The sequence below is a fragment of the Sminthopsis crassicaudata genome, chromosome 2, assembly GCF_048593235.1.
Source record: "Sminthopsis crassicaudata isolate SCR6 chromosome 2, ASM4859323v1, whole genome shotgun sequence".
Taxonomy (NCBI): domain Eukaryota; kingdom Metazoa; phylum Chordata; class Mammalia; order Dasyuromorphia; family Dasyuridae; genus Sminthopsis; species Sminthopsis crassicaudata.
This window is the reverse complement of record NC_133618.1, coordinates 615,061,977-615,080,964: the sequence shown is the minus strand read 5'-3', so window position 1 is coordinate 615,080,964 and position 18,988 is coordinate 615,061,977. Positions and strand designations below refer to the sequence as shown.

At 34.2% G+C, this 18,988-nt stretch overlaps 1 protein-coding gene across 1 annotated transcript in view; it reads left to right on the top strand.

Annotated features, from left to right (window-relative positions):
• Positions 1-18,988, top strand: part of WDFY4 (WDFY family member 4) — a gene marked incomplete in the record, with an annotated part of 362,592 nt that overhangs the window by 93,451 nt on the left and 250,153 nt on the right. Inside the window, 6 exon segments of the mRNA XM_074296119.1 lie at positions 1,520-1,626; positions 2,439-2,676; positions 3,084-3,160; positions 6,923-7,141; positions 13,574-13,752; positions 18,679-18,910. Of these exon segments, the coding sequence (XP_074152220.1) occupies positions 1,520-1,626; positions 2,439-2,676; positions 3,084-3,160; positions 6,923-7,141; positions 13,574-13,752; positions 18,679-18,910 (1,052 nt within the window).

Sequence of the window (18,988 nt, the reverse complement as noted above, 5' to 3'; positions counted from 1 at the left end):
TTTTATTAGGGTGAGAGATCTGTTTTATTTCACAACATGACTTTTATGGAAATGTTTTGCATAACTTCATGTGTGGTTTCTTAATAGGGATTAGGAATAGGGGATAAGGGAGAGAATCTGGAATTCAAAAGTTTTAGAAACAAATGTAAAAAAAAATGACGTTAATGTGGCTGAGGGGTAAATATTAAATAAATTAAAAAAGGAAAAAAAGAAAAAATTTTGTTCAGAATTTGTTCAGGATCATACAGATATTGTCTAAAATTGGATTTGAACTCAGATCTTCCAGGTCTAATATTCTATCTTGCCTCTATTACCTTATCTCAAAGTCATATTGTCCCAATGAGGTCTTGATATTCGTGACTATTTACTCAAGTAGTTTTAGATGTTCCTTCTTTAAGTGGAAGAAATAACTCTGAACTAGGCACAGAGTAATAGAACTAGTTCTGTTTCAGAACTGATCAATTGTTCATTTCTTAGAGACTTCCCTGGGTAGAGGACACAGGCACATAAGGTACAGTGTCTTCTTTATTTGTGAGTAGAATTATGTGAGGAAGCATAGTAGGGGAAAAAAGTTCTACCAAGGAGTGTTCCTCATACTAGTTCAGCCAGAAGTGTATGATCGTGGTGAAGATCTAAATTTCTCCTTGTTCATTTATCAAATGAGCAGAAAAAGCATTTTCCACATATTCCAATATATTGTGAATAAAATGAAATTATATGAAAACACTTGATATGAATATAAAATGATATACAAATGAACTATATGTATACACATATATATGTATAATGTGTATATAGTAATTATTATGATATATTGATAACACTTAAAATTGCCAGGAATCTTTGCTATCACCATACCAATATATAGTCCTTTAAGTTGGTTTAAAAGCAGTCATCAATAAATATGTTGCAGAGCCCTTGTTTACTATGTGGTAATCACTGGTATATAAAGAAAGACAAAAAAGTCCCTTTCCTCAAGGAGCTTACATTTTAATGGGAGGGAACAATATACAAAAATGCAAACAGCAAAGTCATACAATTCAGAGTCTGTGAAATTACTTTATATGAAAAGGCATTAGTGGTTAGATGGAAGTGAGGAAGGTATCCTGCAGAAAGTTGTATTTGAGTTGGATCTTGAATGAAGTCAAGAATTTAAGTGGTAACTCTCTGGACATCTCTATCCCATAAAGGCATAGAGATAAGAGATTGTGACAGCAAGTCATCCAGAGTGCCTGGATCTTATAATTCTGCAAAATGGAAAGTTCTTTGCTGCTAAATTATTTTGCTTATGTTACTAAAGGTTATGCTGGTATTTTTGTAATCAAACTTAATTCATGTGGGACCATGTTACTTTTATTTCTCTATTCCATAGAAGCATCTCTTGTGATTCATATTCACTGACTATGCTGATTGTTTCATATGTGACAATAGGCCATTAGCCATTCTATGATGTAATTCACAAACTTAGATATGTGGTTGACCTTATTTGGTTTTTTTTGTTTTATTTTGCAATTTTCAGGCAATTTCTTACCCTTGGGATTCCTTCAGCTAAGGAAGCTGGATGTAAAACATTTAATACATCTCTTTCTCAAGGAGATAGGTCATATCATTCAGGAAAGAATACAGGTAAGACTAGTCTTCTTGGAGAGGAGTATATGTTTCACCTTTACTTTTTAATATGAATAGTCTTTGTGTGTACAAAAACAGAAAGAAATCATACTAAGTAAGGAAATAACAGTGAAAATACAGAGATGGCATGTTCCTAGAAAAATGAAAAGGACAGCCTGATTAGGATTATGTTGGGGAGTGAAAGACAGATTCAGCTCTGAGGTTTCAAATCTGAACAGCTCAGAGAACAGTGTCTCATTGACTCATAGAAAAAAATTATGAATTTCTAATGAAAGGTCACAAATTTGGTTTGAATATATTGAGTTTGAAATAACAGCAAGATAACCATTGAAACTTTAGGACTAGGGAGATGGAACTGGAGATACAGATCAAAAGTCATTAATATAAATGTACTTGTTGAACCTTTAATAAGGAATAATCTATGCAGGAAAGAATTTGAAGAAATAAGAAAAAGAGATGAAGACTGAACCTTGGGTAGTATTCATAATTGGGGGTGGAAAGATGAGGAGAAGTCAGTTAAATCATAGGTGTGGTAAGAAAGTAGAGGTAGAAGAGGAACCATTATGGCATCGTGTCTCTGAAGTACATGGAAAAGAGTCAAGGAACTGGTCCCCAACAAAGTCAATACCAATAAACAGCTTAAAAGAACATGAAAACTGAGAAAAAAGTAACTTGATTTAGAAATGTTATTGATAGTCATCTCCAGAGAGAAGTTTTGATAGAATGATGAGGATATAAGATTGATTACAGGGAAAAGAAATAATATACATTTCACAGCTAGAAAATGTTATTCATTTTTGGTGTCTTAGAATCAGGAGCACCTGGACCCTCTGATACTGACGGTCCTGCTGAAGCCATCTCTGATGCAAACCTTACAGTCAGCACTGTGCCAGCCTCCAGGTCACCATGGATAACCAAGAGTTCTGTTAATATTCTTCAGACAGCCATGAGCCTCATTTCTATGACATCACCACGAAACATTCATCCACAGAAAGCCACACTGGCTCCATCATTTGTGGAATTTGACATGTCTATGGAAGGATATGGGTACAGTAGGATTTCTTCTACTTTCTAAGTCATTATACTTTATGAGATTATTGACTCCTGAGTTAACCTAATATATTGATCATGGGATCCTTATTTTCATGACTATCACGATCATTATTCCTGTTCTGGTCTAATTCTACTATACTTCTACTGTTGTTCTGTCTATCTACATATATTTGTATGTATGTATATATACATACATACACATTTATGTGATTATTCTACTTTTGACAGATGTCTCAGTGTTTTCATAAGTACCACAATTTTTATCTTCAGAAATCCATCCTTAATTTAGATGTGAATAGAATTGTTGTTCCAATGTCTAGTTATTTCTAATCAATAATAGGTTACATTTCATTTATTGCATATTTATCTTGAATGACTTGTTTATGTGGATTTTTTTATAGTTGTTTATTTATTCCTACACTGTCAACAATTATGGGTGCCAATACAGAACACTCAATCTCTGGAGGCATTGGAATAGGTAGGTGTCTTTTTACCCGCTTTTCTATTGCTATGTTTCTCTATGATAGAAATTTACCAAAATGGGTTAACACCAATTTGATGTTATGATAATGTTTTGAGAATGAACATGGTAGAATGAGAGAGCTTTGAAGCTGGTGTCGGGACAATTATTCTGAAAGCTGATCCTGTCACCCATCAGTCATGGGACTGACAGGTTACTCTGTCTCAGGTCTTTGATTTCCTCATTTGTAAAATGACAAATCTTTGATTTTCCTATTAAATATGTGAATAATATCTTACTTGAGTAAGACTACAATTTCTAATATCTCTTTATATTATCCATCATGTATAAAAACCAATAACTAATATTCATTTAGTGTTTTCATGTTAGCAAAGCACTTTATATATATATATATATATATATATATATATCCATGTAGTTATAGGAATATAATATATAAAATATTATATATGTAATATAATATAAATATGTTATATCTATATAATAATTACATGTATTATCTATTTGTGTATATTATATTCGCAAAACATTATCTCTATATATAGTGTTTCCTTTAATTTTCATAGCAACTCTGTGAGATAAGTACCTATGCAATCATCATAATATACCCTAGGTGTCTATTGTGAGCTTTCAGTTCAATTGCATTGTCTCAAGTTTCTACCCAATCCAATCCATTCTCCACATAGCTGCCAAAGTCATTATCCCAAAGTTCATTTCTGAATATACTACCCCTTCCCCAATTCCCTACTCAGATATCTTCTAAGATAAAACACAAACTCCTTGAGGGCAAGAATTTTCTTTTTTGTTTATATTTATATCTTCAGCACTTAGCACCGGGGTGGACACAAAGTAAACACTTAATACTTGTGGCCTTCTAGTCTTACCTCTACAATCCAACCATGCTTGCTGTTACTCAGATAAAATACTGAATCCCTCATCTCTGCCTTTGAATATCTCTTCCTTAATCCTGTAATGCTCTCCTTCCAAGTCTCTAACTCCAGGTTTCCTTCAAGATTCAGATTACTGAGGGAAGCCTTTTTGGTATCCTCCAGTAGCTAATTTGTTTCCCTCTATAGTTACCTTGTATTTGATTTATACATGTCTTATTTTGGGTGCATGCCTCCTTAAAATATATGTTTCTTGAAGTTAGAGATTATAATACTTTTGTCTTAAAACAGTGCCTGACGCAATGCAGATTCTTAATAAACGTTTATTCATTGTTTAATGATAATTCCTATTTGAGAAAATTGAGGCATAGAGAAGATAAGTAATTTGTTCATGGCCATTTTAGCCAGTACATGCTGGAGATGAGATTTAGACCTTGGAGTTTGAATTCTAAATTCATTACTTTTTCCACCACTACCTTGCTTCTTTTTGTGAGTTTGTACCACTCTATATACATTGTATTCGGGGGCTCTTTTCTTTGGAATCTTTGATTGGCCAGGTATTATATTAGGATTGGAATTATAGTCTATTTCCCTGACACTGTTACTCATGTGGAGATCAAACAATCTGAACCATATTTTAGGAAGGGCATAGGCAAAGTAGAATGCTTCACAAAAGGTAACTAGACTGAAAAGGAGGTAAGAGAACATGTTCAATTATTATGCCTATATGCATGAGTCCCAACAGTCTTACCTTATGCTCTGTGCTCTAGAAGCACATCACTAAAAACCACTTATGCATTGTTGTCTCTGACATTTCTACTTCACTGTGTCTGAAAAAGATTTCTATCTGATCTTCTACATTCTTCCCAATTTCTTTTGGGGATACCATTGTCCTTTGTGTCACCAGGGATCACAATCTCAGAGTTATCTATGATCCTTCCCTCTTACTCATATTCAGTGAACAGCCACATTATTTTACTTCTGTCTCCAAATCACGTCTTACATCTCTCCTGTTTACTCATATGACTATCACCTTAGTTTAAGTCCTCAATACCTTTTATATAGAATGCTGTGCTAACCTATTTGTTCTCTCTGTTAGCATCATTCTCTTTTCAAGCCCATTCTCTACTCTAGTGCCAAAATATCTTTTCTAAAGCTCAGGTGTAACTGTTACACTCTCTCTTCTCAAAAATCATTATTGGTCACCTACTTCTGCCAAAATAAAATATCTCCTCCTCATTTTGACATTTAAAGGACCTCACAATATGTTTGCAATCTATCTTTCCAGACTTAGTTTACATTCATTTGCTTTTTGTACTCAACATTCTAAACCCAGACAAACTGATCTATTTGTTCTTCCTGGTATTTGGTCTTCAATGCCATACCTCTATATGTTTGCATAGGGAATACTCAGTATTTAGGGAGGGGGAGAGGAAGGGACTAAGTATTTATATAGCACTTACATTTGCCAGGCACAGTGCTGAGTGCTTTTCACAAATATTTCATTTATTTCTCATGATAACCTTTCAATAAAGTAATAAAAAAAGGATAATAAGTGCTATTTTACATCCATTTTGTGATTCAAGAAACTGAGGAAAACAGAAATTAAATGACTTTCTCAGGGTCACAGAGCTAGTTAAGTATTTGAAGCCACATTTAAAATCATGTCTTCCTGATTCTAAGGTCAGTGATCTATCTGGTGTACCAGCTCGCTGCTTCTGAACTTAGAATGTCTTTTCTCCACTTCTGAGAACTACTGGCTTCCTGCAAGGCTCAGTTCATGTGGCACCTCTTATGTGGAGTATTTTCTCATCTTGCAAGTTACAAGTTCTTCCCTCTTTCTCAAAAGATCATGTTTGCATGTTACATATCACATAAAAGAATATAAGCTTCTTGGGGTCCAACATGGTTTTCATTTTTGTCTTGGTAGCTCTAATCCCTAGCATGGTGTCTTGTGGGAACATAATAAATGTATGTTAAATCTAATTTTCTACTCTGCAAATCTAATCAAATCTGCCATGTTTTGTCTTTGATCACATCTAGACATCCCAACTCTATGAATAAATTAATTAAGAAAAGGGTTAACTGAGTAGCAACTATGTGATAGGCAATTTGCTAAGCACTATGTATAAAAGCACTAAATCAAGACTGCCCCTTCCCTCAAGCAGCTTACATTCTAAGTAGTGGCCAGAAAGGAATTTATTGTTCTGAAAAGTCACTGGAATGATGAGTGGAAACTTAAGGCAATTAATTTACCCCAAGACAGAAACAATGGTAGAATTGATTTGATAATTGTTTCCAAAGAGAGAGAGTGAAATTCGAAGTGGGGTGAAGGTAGAGAGGGCTGGGTATGTGGGTAGAGTAGACAGCTGGATGGAATGTGAAGTGTGACTTGGGGCTGGATAAATACAGTAGACTATATGAGATGGTTTTCACTGATTCACTAATCAGGGCAATACAGCTCTTAGGCAAGAGCCCCAAAGCTGAGTGAATCGATACAGTATCAGGCCATGGACTCTGAATATCTAGAGAGCACAGAAGTCGAGTGGATTGGAAGAACACTCTTTCACTGCTCCCTAACCTTCAGCTGAGGAGAAGGATAATATAGAACAGAATCATAAAATTTGTAATTTTTGCTGTGTCACCGCCCCAAAAATCCTACAATACGCTGCTGTCCCTTCTCCCTATCTTTCCCATCCTCAAATCAAGGTAAGAATCATCCTTTGCAAATCGATGATGGTGCTGGGTTTATTCATGCCAAATCCCTGATGCTAAGCCCTCATATAATCATGACTCTTTTAAACTCATCCTAAAATTAAGATATTCTTGCAAAGTAATAATAATTTTTAATTATTTTTGTTTTCTAATATAGTCCCCAGGTTATTTCCTCCCCTGAATGGTTTTACATTTTCCTCCTGGTTCCTGATCAGCAAACAGAATTCCATCCAAAATGTTCATCCCATCCGTTTCTTGACCTTGGTTCGTCACATGGCCAGAACAGAACATCAATTTGTCTGCTTCTCAGCTAGTTTCTCACCTGAGGACTTGACCATAACTGTTTCTACAGAAGAAAAAGAGTTTGAGCCCCTGGGTAAGGTTTTCCCCAATACTTTTCCTCTAGCTGACAGTGGGGAAATGTCAGTCAATGGTCCAACATTCATTTTCTATGAACCAAGAACATTATGCTGAACAATGAGGATATAAAACAAATAGCCAATTAAATAAACAACAAAAGAGCAAAAACAAATGCCAAGGAACTCATATTTTAATGGGGGTCTGTTAGGTTCTTATTAAGTGCTAATAAGATAATGAGATATTAAGTTCTTACTAAGTGCTAAGTCGGTACTTGACAATTTTCTAGTTCCCGCCTTTCCTGGAAATTCACAAGTAAAACTCCCAGTCATGGCCGGAACTAGAGAATTGTTAAGTACTGACTTAGCACTTAGTAAGAACCTATTATCTCATTATCTCATTAGCACTTAGTAAGAACCTAACAGGGATGGGGGGGAGAAGGAAAAGGAAGTACACAAGATGTCAAATAGAAGTATAGAATGCATTTAGAGAACAGTAAAAATATGACAAATAGGTAGAAATTTGGCCCAAAGTAGTTTATTAATCAATTAATAAACATTTATTATTAAGTCCCTACTATGTGCCACATACTGTGCTAAGGGCTGAGGATATTAAATAAAAAAGGCAAAAGCCAGTCCCTGGACTCAGAGAGCTTACAGTCTAATGGGAGAAAGAATGCAAACAAATAGATATAAAACGAATTTTATAAAAGATAAATAGGAAATAATTAATAGAGAGAAGGTACTACAATTAAGAGAGGTTGTGGAGAACAAGTAAAAGGTGGGATTTTATTTGGGATTTAAAGGAAGCGAGGAAAATTAGTAGGCTCAGTGGAGGAGGAAGCATTTACCAATCATTGAGGATGGGCAAAGAAAATGGACACCATCCCATTGTCATTGTTTGAAAAAAAAATCAAATTATTTTATGGCACTTTATATTTATGTGAATAATAATTCAAAATTATAAGCTATTGGGAACAAAAGCTAGTAATTACAGAGCACTTAACCTAAGGTATTTCTTTTGATCCATACAAGAATCCTTTTCTATCACATAAAAGGAAACTAAATCTGAGAGGTTGACTGACTTCTTCAACATGCCTGTCACAAAGAATTTTTTTTTGCATCTGGTTTTATGACTACTCTACTAAACATTTTTCAATGACTTCATTTTGCCTATAGGAAAACTATAGAAATCCTTTAACCTCACATTTAAAACTTTTCAGTTTGACTGCAGCTACTTTTCTTCTTTGTTCTTTTTCAATCACACAATAAACAATCATTAAGTGTCTACTATGCGCCAAACAACATGCTAAGTTCTGGGGATACGAAAAGGAGCAAAATTGTTGAAGAGGGCCACGTCCATCAGAATTGATCTTCATAGGGCATTGTTTAACAATATATTTTTAAAAAATTGAGTTCCAAATTCTCTTCTCCCACTTATTCCCTTCCTTGAGAAGGTAAGCAATTTAAGATTTGAAGTCATGAAAACATTTCCATAGTAACCATGTTGCAAAAAAATTAGACAAGAAAATAAAATAGAAAAAAATATGCTTAAAAATTCATTCAGAGTTCATCAGTTCTCTCTCTGAAGGCAGATAGCATTTTTCAAGATAGGCTCTTTGGAAATGTTCTGGATCATTGTTTGGATAAAAGTAGCAAGGCTTTCATAGATAATCACCATTATAATATTGCTAGTACTGTGTACAATGTTTGTCTGATTCTGCTCACTTAACTTTCATCATTTCATATAAGTCTTTTCAGGTTTTTCTAAAACCATCCTATTCATCATTTCTTATAGCACAATAGTATTCTATTATGATTATATACCACAGCGTGTTCAGCCATTCCCCAATTGATGCGCATATCTTCAATTTCCAATTCTTTGTCACCACAAAAAGAGCTGCCATAAATATTATTCACACAAATAGATCCTCTCCCCTTTTATTTTTCTCTTTAGGGTACAGTGCTAAATGACGTATTGCTGGGTCAAAGGGTAGACAGAGTTTTATGACCCTTGGGCTTAGTTCCAAATTGTTTTACAGAATGGTTGGATAGTTCACAGCTCCACCAACAGTGCATTAGTGTCCCAATTTTTCTATATTCCCTCCAGAATTTTGTACTTTCCTTTTTCTTTCATGTTAGTCAATCTGATAGGTATGAGAATTGTTTTAATTTGCATTTCTCTAATTTGTAGTGTTTTAGGACATTTTTTCATGTAACTACTAAGAGCTTTCATTTCTTTTTCTGAAAATTCCCTATTCAGGGGCAGCTAGGTGGCGTAGTGGATAGAGCAACAGCCCTAAATTCAGGAGAACCGGAGTTCAAATGTGGTCTCAGACACTTAACACTTCCTAGCTGTGTGACCCTGGGCAAGTCACTTAACCCCAGCCTCAGGGGAAAAAAAAAAAAAAAAAGAAATTTCCCTGTTCATATCCTTTCATCATTTGTCATATTGGGAATGGTTCTTATTTTTCCAAATTTGGTTTAGTTACCTATATATTTGAGAAAGAAAGTTTTTATTGGAGAAACATGCTATGATCATCCCCAGATTCCTGTTTTCATTCTAATTGTGGCTGCATAACTTTTGTTTGTATAAAAGCTTTTTAATTTCTTGTAATCAAAAAATCTTTCTTCTCTATCTTTCATTTGGTCAAAACTTTTCATTTATCCATAGATCTAACAACTATACTTTTTTCCTGCTCCCTTCCTATCACTCTTTTTGCCTAAATCATTTATTCGTTTTGACATTATATTGGTAGATGGTGTGAGATGTTGGTCTATGCCTAATTTCTGCCAAATGGCTTTTCAGTTTACCCAGCAACTTTTGCCAAATGTTGAGTTCTTACCTCAAAAGCTTAGATCTTTAGGCTTATCAAAAACTAGATTATGATTGTAATTTGCTACTGTGTATTGTACATGCAATCTATTTCATTGGGCCACAATTCCATTTTTTCTCCAGTACCAAATTATTTTAATAATTACCACTTTGTAATATAGTTTTAGATCTGATAATACTGGACCACCTTACTTCAATTTTTTCTCCATTGATTCACTTGATATTTTAGACCTTCTGCTCTTCCATGTGAATTTTCTTATTATTTTTATTAGCTCTATAAAATAATTGTTTGGTAGTTTGAATGGCATAACACTGAATAGATAAATTAATTTAGGTAGAATTGATATTCATGAAATAATGAAAAGTGAAATGAGAAGAGCCAAGAAATTGTATACAGTAACAGTAATATTGATTTAAGAATGACTTTGAGCAAATAAATGATGTTGATGATTATATCAAAATTAATTGTAAAGGATATATGAAGAAAAATATCTGCATCTAGATGCCAGTAATTTCTTTAAAAGAAAGAAGAGGGTTTTTTTTGTCTTTTTAAGCTCCAGAGCAAATATTACTTTAGGAAAACCTTCCTCCATCACCTTCTATACATTCCACCTTTTTTCAAGCAGAAGGTATTTTTCTTCCTCATCCAACTTTCATGAAGTGATTTCTTTTTCTTTCTTTCCTTCTTTCTTTCCTTCTTTCTTTCCTTCTTTCCTTCTTTCTTTCCTTCTTTCTTTCCTTGTTTCTTTCTTTCTTTCTTTCTTTCTTTCTTTCTTTCTTTCTTTCTTTCTTTCTTTCTTTCTTTCTTTCTTTCTTTCTTTCTTTCTTTCTTTCTTTCTTTCTTTCCTTCCTTCCTTCCTTCCTTCCTTCCTTCCTTCCTTCCTTCCTTCCTTCCTTCCTTCCTTCCTTCCTTCCTCCTTCCCTCTCTCCCTCCCTCCCTCCCTCCCTCTCCTTCCTTCCTCCCTCCCTCCCTCCCTCTCCTTCCTTCTTTCCTTCCTTCCTTCCTTCCTTCCTTCCTTCCTTCCTTCCTTCCTTCCTTCCTTCCTTCCTTCCTTCCTTCCTTCCTTCCTTCTTTCTTTCTTTCTTTTTTTCTTTCTTTCTTTCTTTCTTTCTTTCTTTCTTTCTTTCTTTCTTTCTTTCTTTCTTTCTTTCTTTCTTTCTTTCTTTCTTTCTTTCTTTCTTTCTTTCTTTATTTCCTTCTTTCTTTCTTCTCCTATGACATTTCATCTATGCAATTTTTTGGAACACAAAGAAAGGTTTTTGTGTTCACATTGAACATAAAGTTCAAATCCTTTTTACCTGGCCATTATTGTAATAGGTTTAGGTTATGTCTGCATGCCATCAAATATCAGAAGAAAATGAAAATTTTCAGTTATATATCCAAATAATCACCATAAGATAACCTTAATATGTACTCATAAAGTAATGATTGGGTGTTATAGCAATAGGCCCTTGGAGTGCTAGCCATAAAGTTCCTCATTTTATCTTCTATAGCAATTAATAATGGCAAGGAATACTTTGAGTAATGTTTTTGGTTTTATGTTCAGATTCTAATCATGAATTACTTTCAAGATAGCATGAAATGATGTATCACAAGAGGCCTCCAGACTTATTCTTCCATTTTGAATTACAGCATCATTTAACTTCTTCTATTTTACTCTTCTTATGTGGTGATTTTTCCCCAGCATTTAGTGATTAATATATAGAAGCATCTTTAATGTGCCAAGAATTTTCTTCACATAGCCATACAAAGAAAGTAAATGGAGATATTGGATAAAGATCCATGCTAATTATCTTCTTTTGGGTTTGCTTCCTGTTCACAGGCCAGACAGAACTCTACATCATTTGTGAAAAATCTCTTTCCCCCTAATGTTGGTTATCCAGGGCAAGAATAAAACATATCTCCATTGCCCTTTGGACTGTCTGTACCAATTTAATAGTCTCCAAGGCTGACAGTCCATCACATTTAGCTATAAATCACCATGTTCTACTTTTCCTGTTGTTGAGACCTGCAAACATAAATTCACATTCCCTAAGGCAGGATTACCTCACACAGATAACCAAGGAACTTTTCAGTGGATTGAATATCAGTGTAGAGCAGATCCTAAATCATAACTTTATAGGAAGGAAGACCATGTCTCCTAAGTAAGGATTTGTTCTATGAAGACTGCCTATAGTTATTAGTAAATCTGGATTATCTTAGAATATGCCCCCTGGTATATATACTCTCTTATAAATGTGTGTATGTTTATTTTTTTAATTATACCTATGAATTGATCTATATTACTTAGCATAATATCTGGCATAAAGTAAGTGTTTAATAAATGTTTCTAGAGAGTTCCTAATGAGGTATTCCTCTACCAATACAAATCAGCACTTTGTCTTAAGTCTCTTAAGACTTGCCTGGGATGCAACATAGGTTCAATGATTTGTTCAGGGTCACATAGCCAATATGTGATAGAGACCAGACTTGAGCTTGGGTTTTCCTGATTTAGACTCTATGAAACATAGGTGCCTCTTATGCTGATGTATGTGTATGATACATATAGATGTATGTATCTATAACTATATATCTACATCTCTCTCTATCTGTATATCTACATCTATAACTATATATCTACATCTCTCTCTACATCTACTATCTTTATATATCTACATCTACATCTCTCTATCTTTATATCTACATCTACATCAATATATTTATATATGTATCTATATCTACATCACTCTCTATTTCTATCTCTGCATTTACTTCTACATCTATATCTCTCTCTACCTTTATATATCTCTATCTCTATCTCTATCTGTACATCAACATCTCTATCTCCAGCTCTCTCTACATCTATATTTCTATCCAAATCTATATCTATATAAACATCTCTATATCTATATCTATACCTACATTTACATCTATATCTATTTCTGTACATACATACAGTTATATATGTATGTATTTGTATGTGTATATATACATATACATGCATATTATATATACACATATATGTATACACTATATATAAATACATACACATATGTGTGTGTGTGTGTGTATACACACATATACTTTTTTTTTCCTTTCCTCTTCCAGGGCTGCTTAACTTTTCAAACAACTGGAATAAGATGACAATCAGCAGCTCTCTTCCTTCCAATGACATAAAGGATCATTAGCCTTTGTTGGTTCTCTGTCCTGTCACTCCCTCATAAAAAAGGTCTCCTAGACCTTTAAGCCTGACCTTCCTCAATGCCCTATAGCCTCCTAATACTTTCCTCTAAACCTGTCTTTGTAACCTGAGGACTTCCAGATTTTGCCAGTTGCCTGACCACGTCATCCTTAGGTGCTCCGGACCTTCCCATTTGCCTTATATCTGAGCCTTCTTTTATTTGTGTTCCCTCTCTCAATTAAAGTGTAAGTTCCTTAGACTAGGAATTATCTTTGAACTTTCTATTTTCATCCCTAATGGTTAATAGAGCTCTAGGCATACAGTGGGTATTTAACAAATATTTTATTTATTGTTAGATATATTCATATGTGCATACATCAAATATGTATATATCTGAATATACAAATGAGTAGCTTGCCTCTGTTCTTATATGTGTGTATTCCTATATGTTGCAGATATTATGGAACCTGAAGACATACATGAACCTTCTGCTGGAAGTCGGCTCCAGTTTCATTGTGGCAACCTTTTGTCAGTTGGACAGTGGCACCATCTGGCCATTGTTGTCACAAAGGAAATGAAAAGAAATTGTACAGTTTCCACTTATATCAATGGACAACTCATTGGATGTGCAAAGGTAGAATGAAATTAAAATCTACATTCCTAAAGATACTGTAGAGTTACTTCTTTACTGACATTTATGCAGTGATCTTTCTTTTAGCTATTAAGTTCTAGCACTCTGATTGATTTTCATTCTGGAAATATCTGCATTTAATTTATTGAAGAAGATGGCATTGATAGGAATTGATGCACTTGCTTGGGGAAAAGTCTGATGAGCTCAGAAAAGGAGAAAGGCATAAGAAAGGCAAATATGAAAAAATAGCCCCAATCTGGAAGGATGCTGTCATCACAGCTGAAACTTGAACTGAATTTTCTAATGATTATTAAGGACAAAAATTAAAGGAGTGGGGTCAAATTTAAGCTTGGAGGGAGAATTGATCAAGGAAGAGGTGAGATTATTGCTTGGAAACATTTCATCATGTGGATATATGACTTGTCAGGGGTGTCAGACTCAGAGATGTGACAGGTTGTCCCCAAGACCACTTTGACTCCTTAGCACTACTTAGGGGTCCAGGTAAAGGAAGTGCTACAATAAAAGATCTAGGAATTTTGTTGAATAAAGATTTAATTCTCCTTTAAATAAAGGGAAATTAGTCCTTATGTTTTGACTTCTTAATCTCCTGTGGATGCCCTTGATTCTGAATTATCTAATAAATTCAATGGTTAATTGAGCATTTTGGCCTTGGATATCCACAGGCACTTAGAACCTACTTGAGCTGGCTTTTCAAATTCATTTTGTTTATTCCCAGTTTGGACTTTGCTTTTTCAGCCCCTCCAAAAGATTACCCTTTACTATGATGCCCTTCTTCACTTACCTGTGACTTATTGGTCTGGAGCAGGAATTGTTAAACTGAGAGTCTATGGTATTTTTTTCATATTTAGATAACTATTTCAAGACAATCAGTTTTCTTTGTAATTATATATGTGTATGTGTGTATGTGTGTGGTTGTATGTGTATATATATATATATGTATATGTATATATATGATTCATATATATTATATGCTGTATATATACAAATGTATTACTTTTTGCATTTAAAATATGATTTCAAGAAAGGATCCATACACAGCTAGTGTATTCCCAAAGTGTGATTTAAATACAGGGCTTTCTGACTTTAAAGCAAACACGATATCTGCTATGTTCTGTTGCTAATTAGGTGAAAATACTGAAAAAAGTGAAACAAATAGGCAACCATCCAAACACTTCTAGCAACATGAAATAAACTCAAGTCTGAAGTCCCCAAAATATTTTCAGGCATTAAAATTATAATTATGACAATGAAATTATTGTTGTCAGTCTTTACCAACAAAGAGGTAACCTTTGATAGCTAATGTTAGGATTACTAGGTGAATTCTCACCTTGTCACTGTCCAGACAATCTGAGTTCTCACCTAGTAATCCTAACAAGCTAATGTAGCATAATGTGTAGAGCAGGAAGATTCAGGTTCAAAGCCCATCTTTGACACACACACTGGCTATATGATCCCAAGCAAGGACTTTTCCTTCTGAGGATTTCAGGCACTTTTTGAAGATTACAAGTGGCAGGAATAGTGCCAAATTCCAGTGGTAAAATTAGTTATTTCACCTGGCAGTTCCTTATACCAATAAAACCACAAATCTCATCCTATTCCTATCCTAAATGTCAAACAATTGTATAAAGCAGGAGATGTATCAGAATAACCCAAATGGACAAATACCTTGTATTTGAGATAAGGAAGAGATAAATTCAAGAAACTATATACCGGTGATCTTAATATTAACCTCTGGAAAAAATGTATTTGTGAGAATTAAGAAAATAAAAACATAATTGTTAGTCTCTATCAATTGACAGAAAAGTAAATCCTATTCTAGGAATCTCACTTTTTGGGCAAGTTATAAGTCAACTAAATGAGGCAAATAGTAATTGCTGATATTTATGATACCTTCATGTTTACACAATTTTTACATACCTTTTTATACAATACTTTATCTCAGTACAGCTTTAAATTGACCCAGTGAGATATATATTACAAGTATTATTATTGAAGTTTTACAAATGAGGAATGAAGACTGAGAGTCAAAGGAATTTTCCCATAAAACTGGTGTCTTAGGCAGAATGTGAATCTAAATCTTTCTGAGTTGAGGCTCAGAATTTCACCCTGTGCCATGACATAGATGCAAACTCTATTTCAGCAAAATATTTTACAAATCTGTCATTTTTTTTGCAAACTTAACACAGTGTATGATACATAGTAGGAACTTAATAAGTATGTTTTTCATTTAATTGAAACAATATAGGATAATTTGATTATATAACTACACTGAAAGAGACATTCATTTCCATCTACTTCATTACCCCCATTTCACGGACAGGGAGACTGATACTTAGTTTAATTATTTGGCTTAGTCCACACAGAGTTAGAATTTGAACTGAAATCATTTGACTCCAAACCCCCAAATCTTTCTGCAATGCTATTACTGCAAGTTGATATTTCTATAGTGCCTACTAGGTTCCTGGAACTATTCCAAACATTTTACAAACATCATTTCATTTGACTTCCACAACAATCTTGGGAGGTAGGTGCTATTATTTGCCAATTTTACAGATGAAGAAACTGAGCAGAGATTAATTGGCTTACCCAAGATCATTTAGCTAGTGAGTGTATGAGGCTACATTTGAACACGGGTCTTGTAGACTTCAGGTCCAACACTCTACTATTACACCACCTGATTATCTCTAATATTACAATAAGAATAAGCTAGATGATGATACAGGTAAGTAGGCTTATAATGAATGGAACAATAAAACCCAATGCATACTAACTAAAAATTAATATTGAATTTAACTTCTAGAAGGATGTTATAGGACTTATATGAGTACACAAAAAATATTACCTTTAAATATTCCAATAATGAAAAAATAAAGAGGGATAGCTGCTATGGTAAATGATAGTGTCAAAATTCAGAATTACTTTCATAAGTTGGAATCAGGTTTTGAAACCATTATGCCCTGGCATTCCTATAACTTCAAAAATACCTGTGATTTCATTGGTGTGGGTGGGTACTCCTTCCATCAATGCAAATACAATCCCTTTGTTCTTCAGTTGGCTATTTTATTGGTTTCTGTGGTCAAAAAATAGAAATCTATCATCTGATAACTTATCTCCCTGTTTGCTCTTTGTATTTAGGCTGCTTCTCAAGTAACAATATTGAATGTTGAAAATCAGTTTGACTGGCATGGCTCCAGTACTGCTGGATGTAAATATGGCAAGAATAATATAACCAGAGACTGGGCATTCATCTCCTCCTCCCTACTACTATTCCAGCTTCTTGAGGAATGACATCATTAGGGTCAAATTCTCTAATTCCATGCTCTTCATTCTTATTTCTCTGACCCATGGCCTCACTTTATTGGTTCTAGAGATAACAGGGCATTGTCCCATTGATATTATACTGGCTCTTTGTCTCAAACAATATATAAATTTGAGCTTTGAAAGTCCTGGAGCTGTCAACTGGAGTATGAATATCTTCCCCACCAGGGGCCCCACTGAGGGCATTGAAGCAGCACAATGACTCTCCTTCCTACCAGCTGCTCCTCCTCTTGTGAATAGCATTAACATTTAAAATTTTTTAAGAATATCTTATTTTTCCAGTTTCTTGTAAAGATAGTTTTCAAAATCATTTTTGTAAGATTTTGAGTTCCAAAATTTTTCTTTCTTCCTCCCCAAGACAGTAAGCTATCTGATATAGATTATATATATATATGTACAATCATTTTAAACATATTTTCATATTAGTCATATTGTAAAAGAAAAATCAGGACAAAAAGAAAAAAATGAGAAAAAAGGACAAGCAAAAAAAACAGCTGTCTAGGGCCATTATACATAGTGAGAAAGAGTTCTACTTTCTTAGTCCCTAAAGGCATCACAGGATCATAGAGTTAGAAGTGGAAGATACTTCAAAGGTTGTCTAGTTCTGCACCCAGTCCAACCCCATCCAATTTATAGATGAGGAATCTGCTTCTCAGAAAGAATTGACTTCCCTAAGATCTCTCTGGTAATATTACAGAACCAGGAAACAAGCTCAGGTTCTCTTTTTCTAGCACCTTGCTTCTCAGAAAACAAGTTTTATAACATAATTCAATAGTGAGCCTTTACATTGATGATGCTGATTCACTGAAAATAATTGTCTTCTTCCTTGCAATTGTAAGACTATGGGGAAACAGATGACCCATTTCTAGCAATATTTCTGTTAAAATGTTCCAAAGTTAAAATAAAAAAAAGTTATTGGCTCAGAAAGGTAGGCTCTAAGCTGCATTTATGCAGAAGTGATTCTTTCTTGAAGTGTTCTGGATAACTGTGGTGTTATCCAGAGAAGAGATAAGACACATAAGAAAAGAAAATGAGAAGAGAAAAGAAACTGGCATGTGGCAGATCTGTAAAGTTCCTTCTAGCTCTAAGGTCCTATGAACATGGCTATTATGAAAATTTGTTTTGCATGATTACACATGTTCATGACAATAATTTTGTTGCTCCTTTCCCCCCCCCTTAGTGAATGGGGACCTGGCAAAAAGCAAAAAAAAAATCCTTGTTAATTTAAAAATTAAAATAAAAAAAAATCTTGTTATTTGTTGAAAGAACTATAGGAAGAAAAGATCAATATGTTCTGGAGTTGTAGGAAGATTTTTTGGGAAGATGTAACTTAAGTTAGATCCCAAAGGATGAGTGTGACCTGGTCCATTGTCAATATTTAATAAATAACTTTTCATATTTATTCCTTTAATTATTTGTTGCCAAGGAAGTTTCTGAGAGATGAGAATTCCATACTTTCCAGTATTCTCAAATAGTATAATATGTTTGGAAAATCAGTTTGTTTCACGTGGTAAAGTTAAATGCTAAATGGAGAAATTTGGAGAAATTTCCCCAAACAGTCTAGTGACATATAATCCTCTTTTCTTACAGATGCTGTACATCCAAACCTTACCAGGCTCTTTCCTTTCAATGGATCCTTCATCCTTCATTGATGTTTATGGATACATAGGTACTCCTCAAGTCTGGAAACAGAAAACATCTTTAATATGGCGACTTGGCCCTACCTACTTGCTTGAAGAAGCAATTTCAAAGGAAACTCTGGAAGTTATTAACAAACTTGGCCCAAGATACTGTGGCAACTTCCAAGCTGTGAAAGTCCAGGGTATGCTATATTTTGATCTATGGGGCATTTGCTGCCTCTTATTATTTTTCTAATTGACGTACGGTTATTTATATTGTA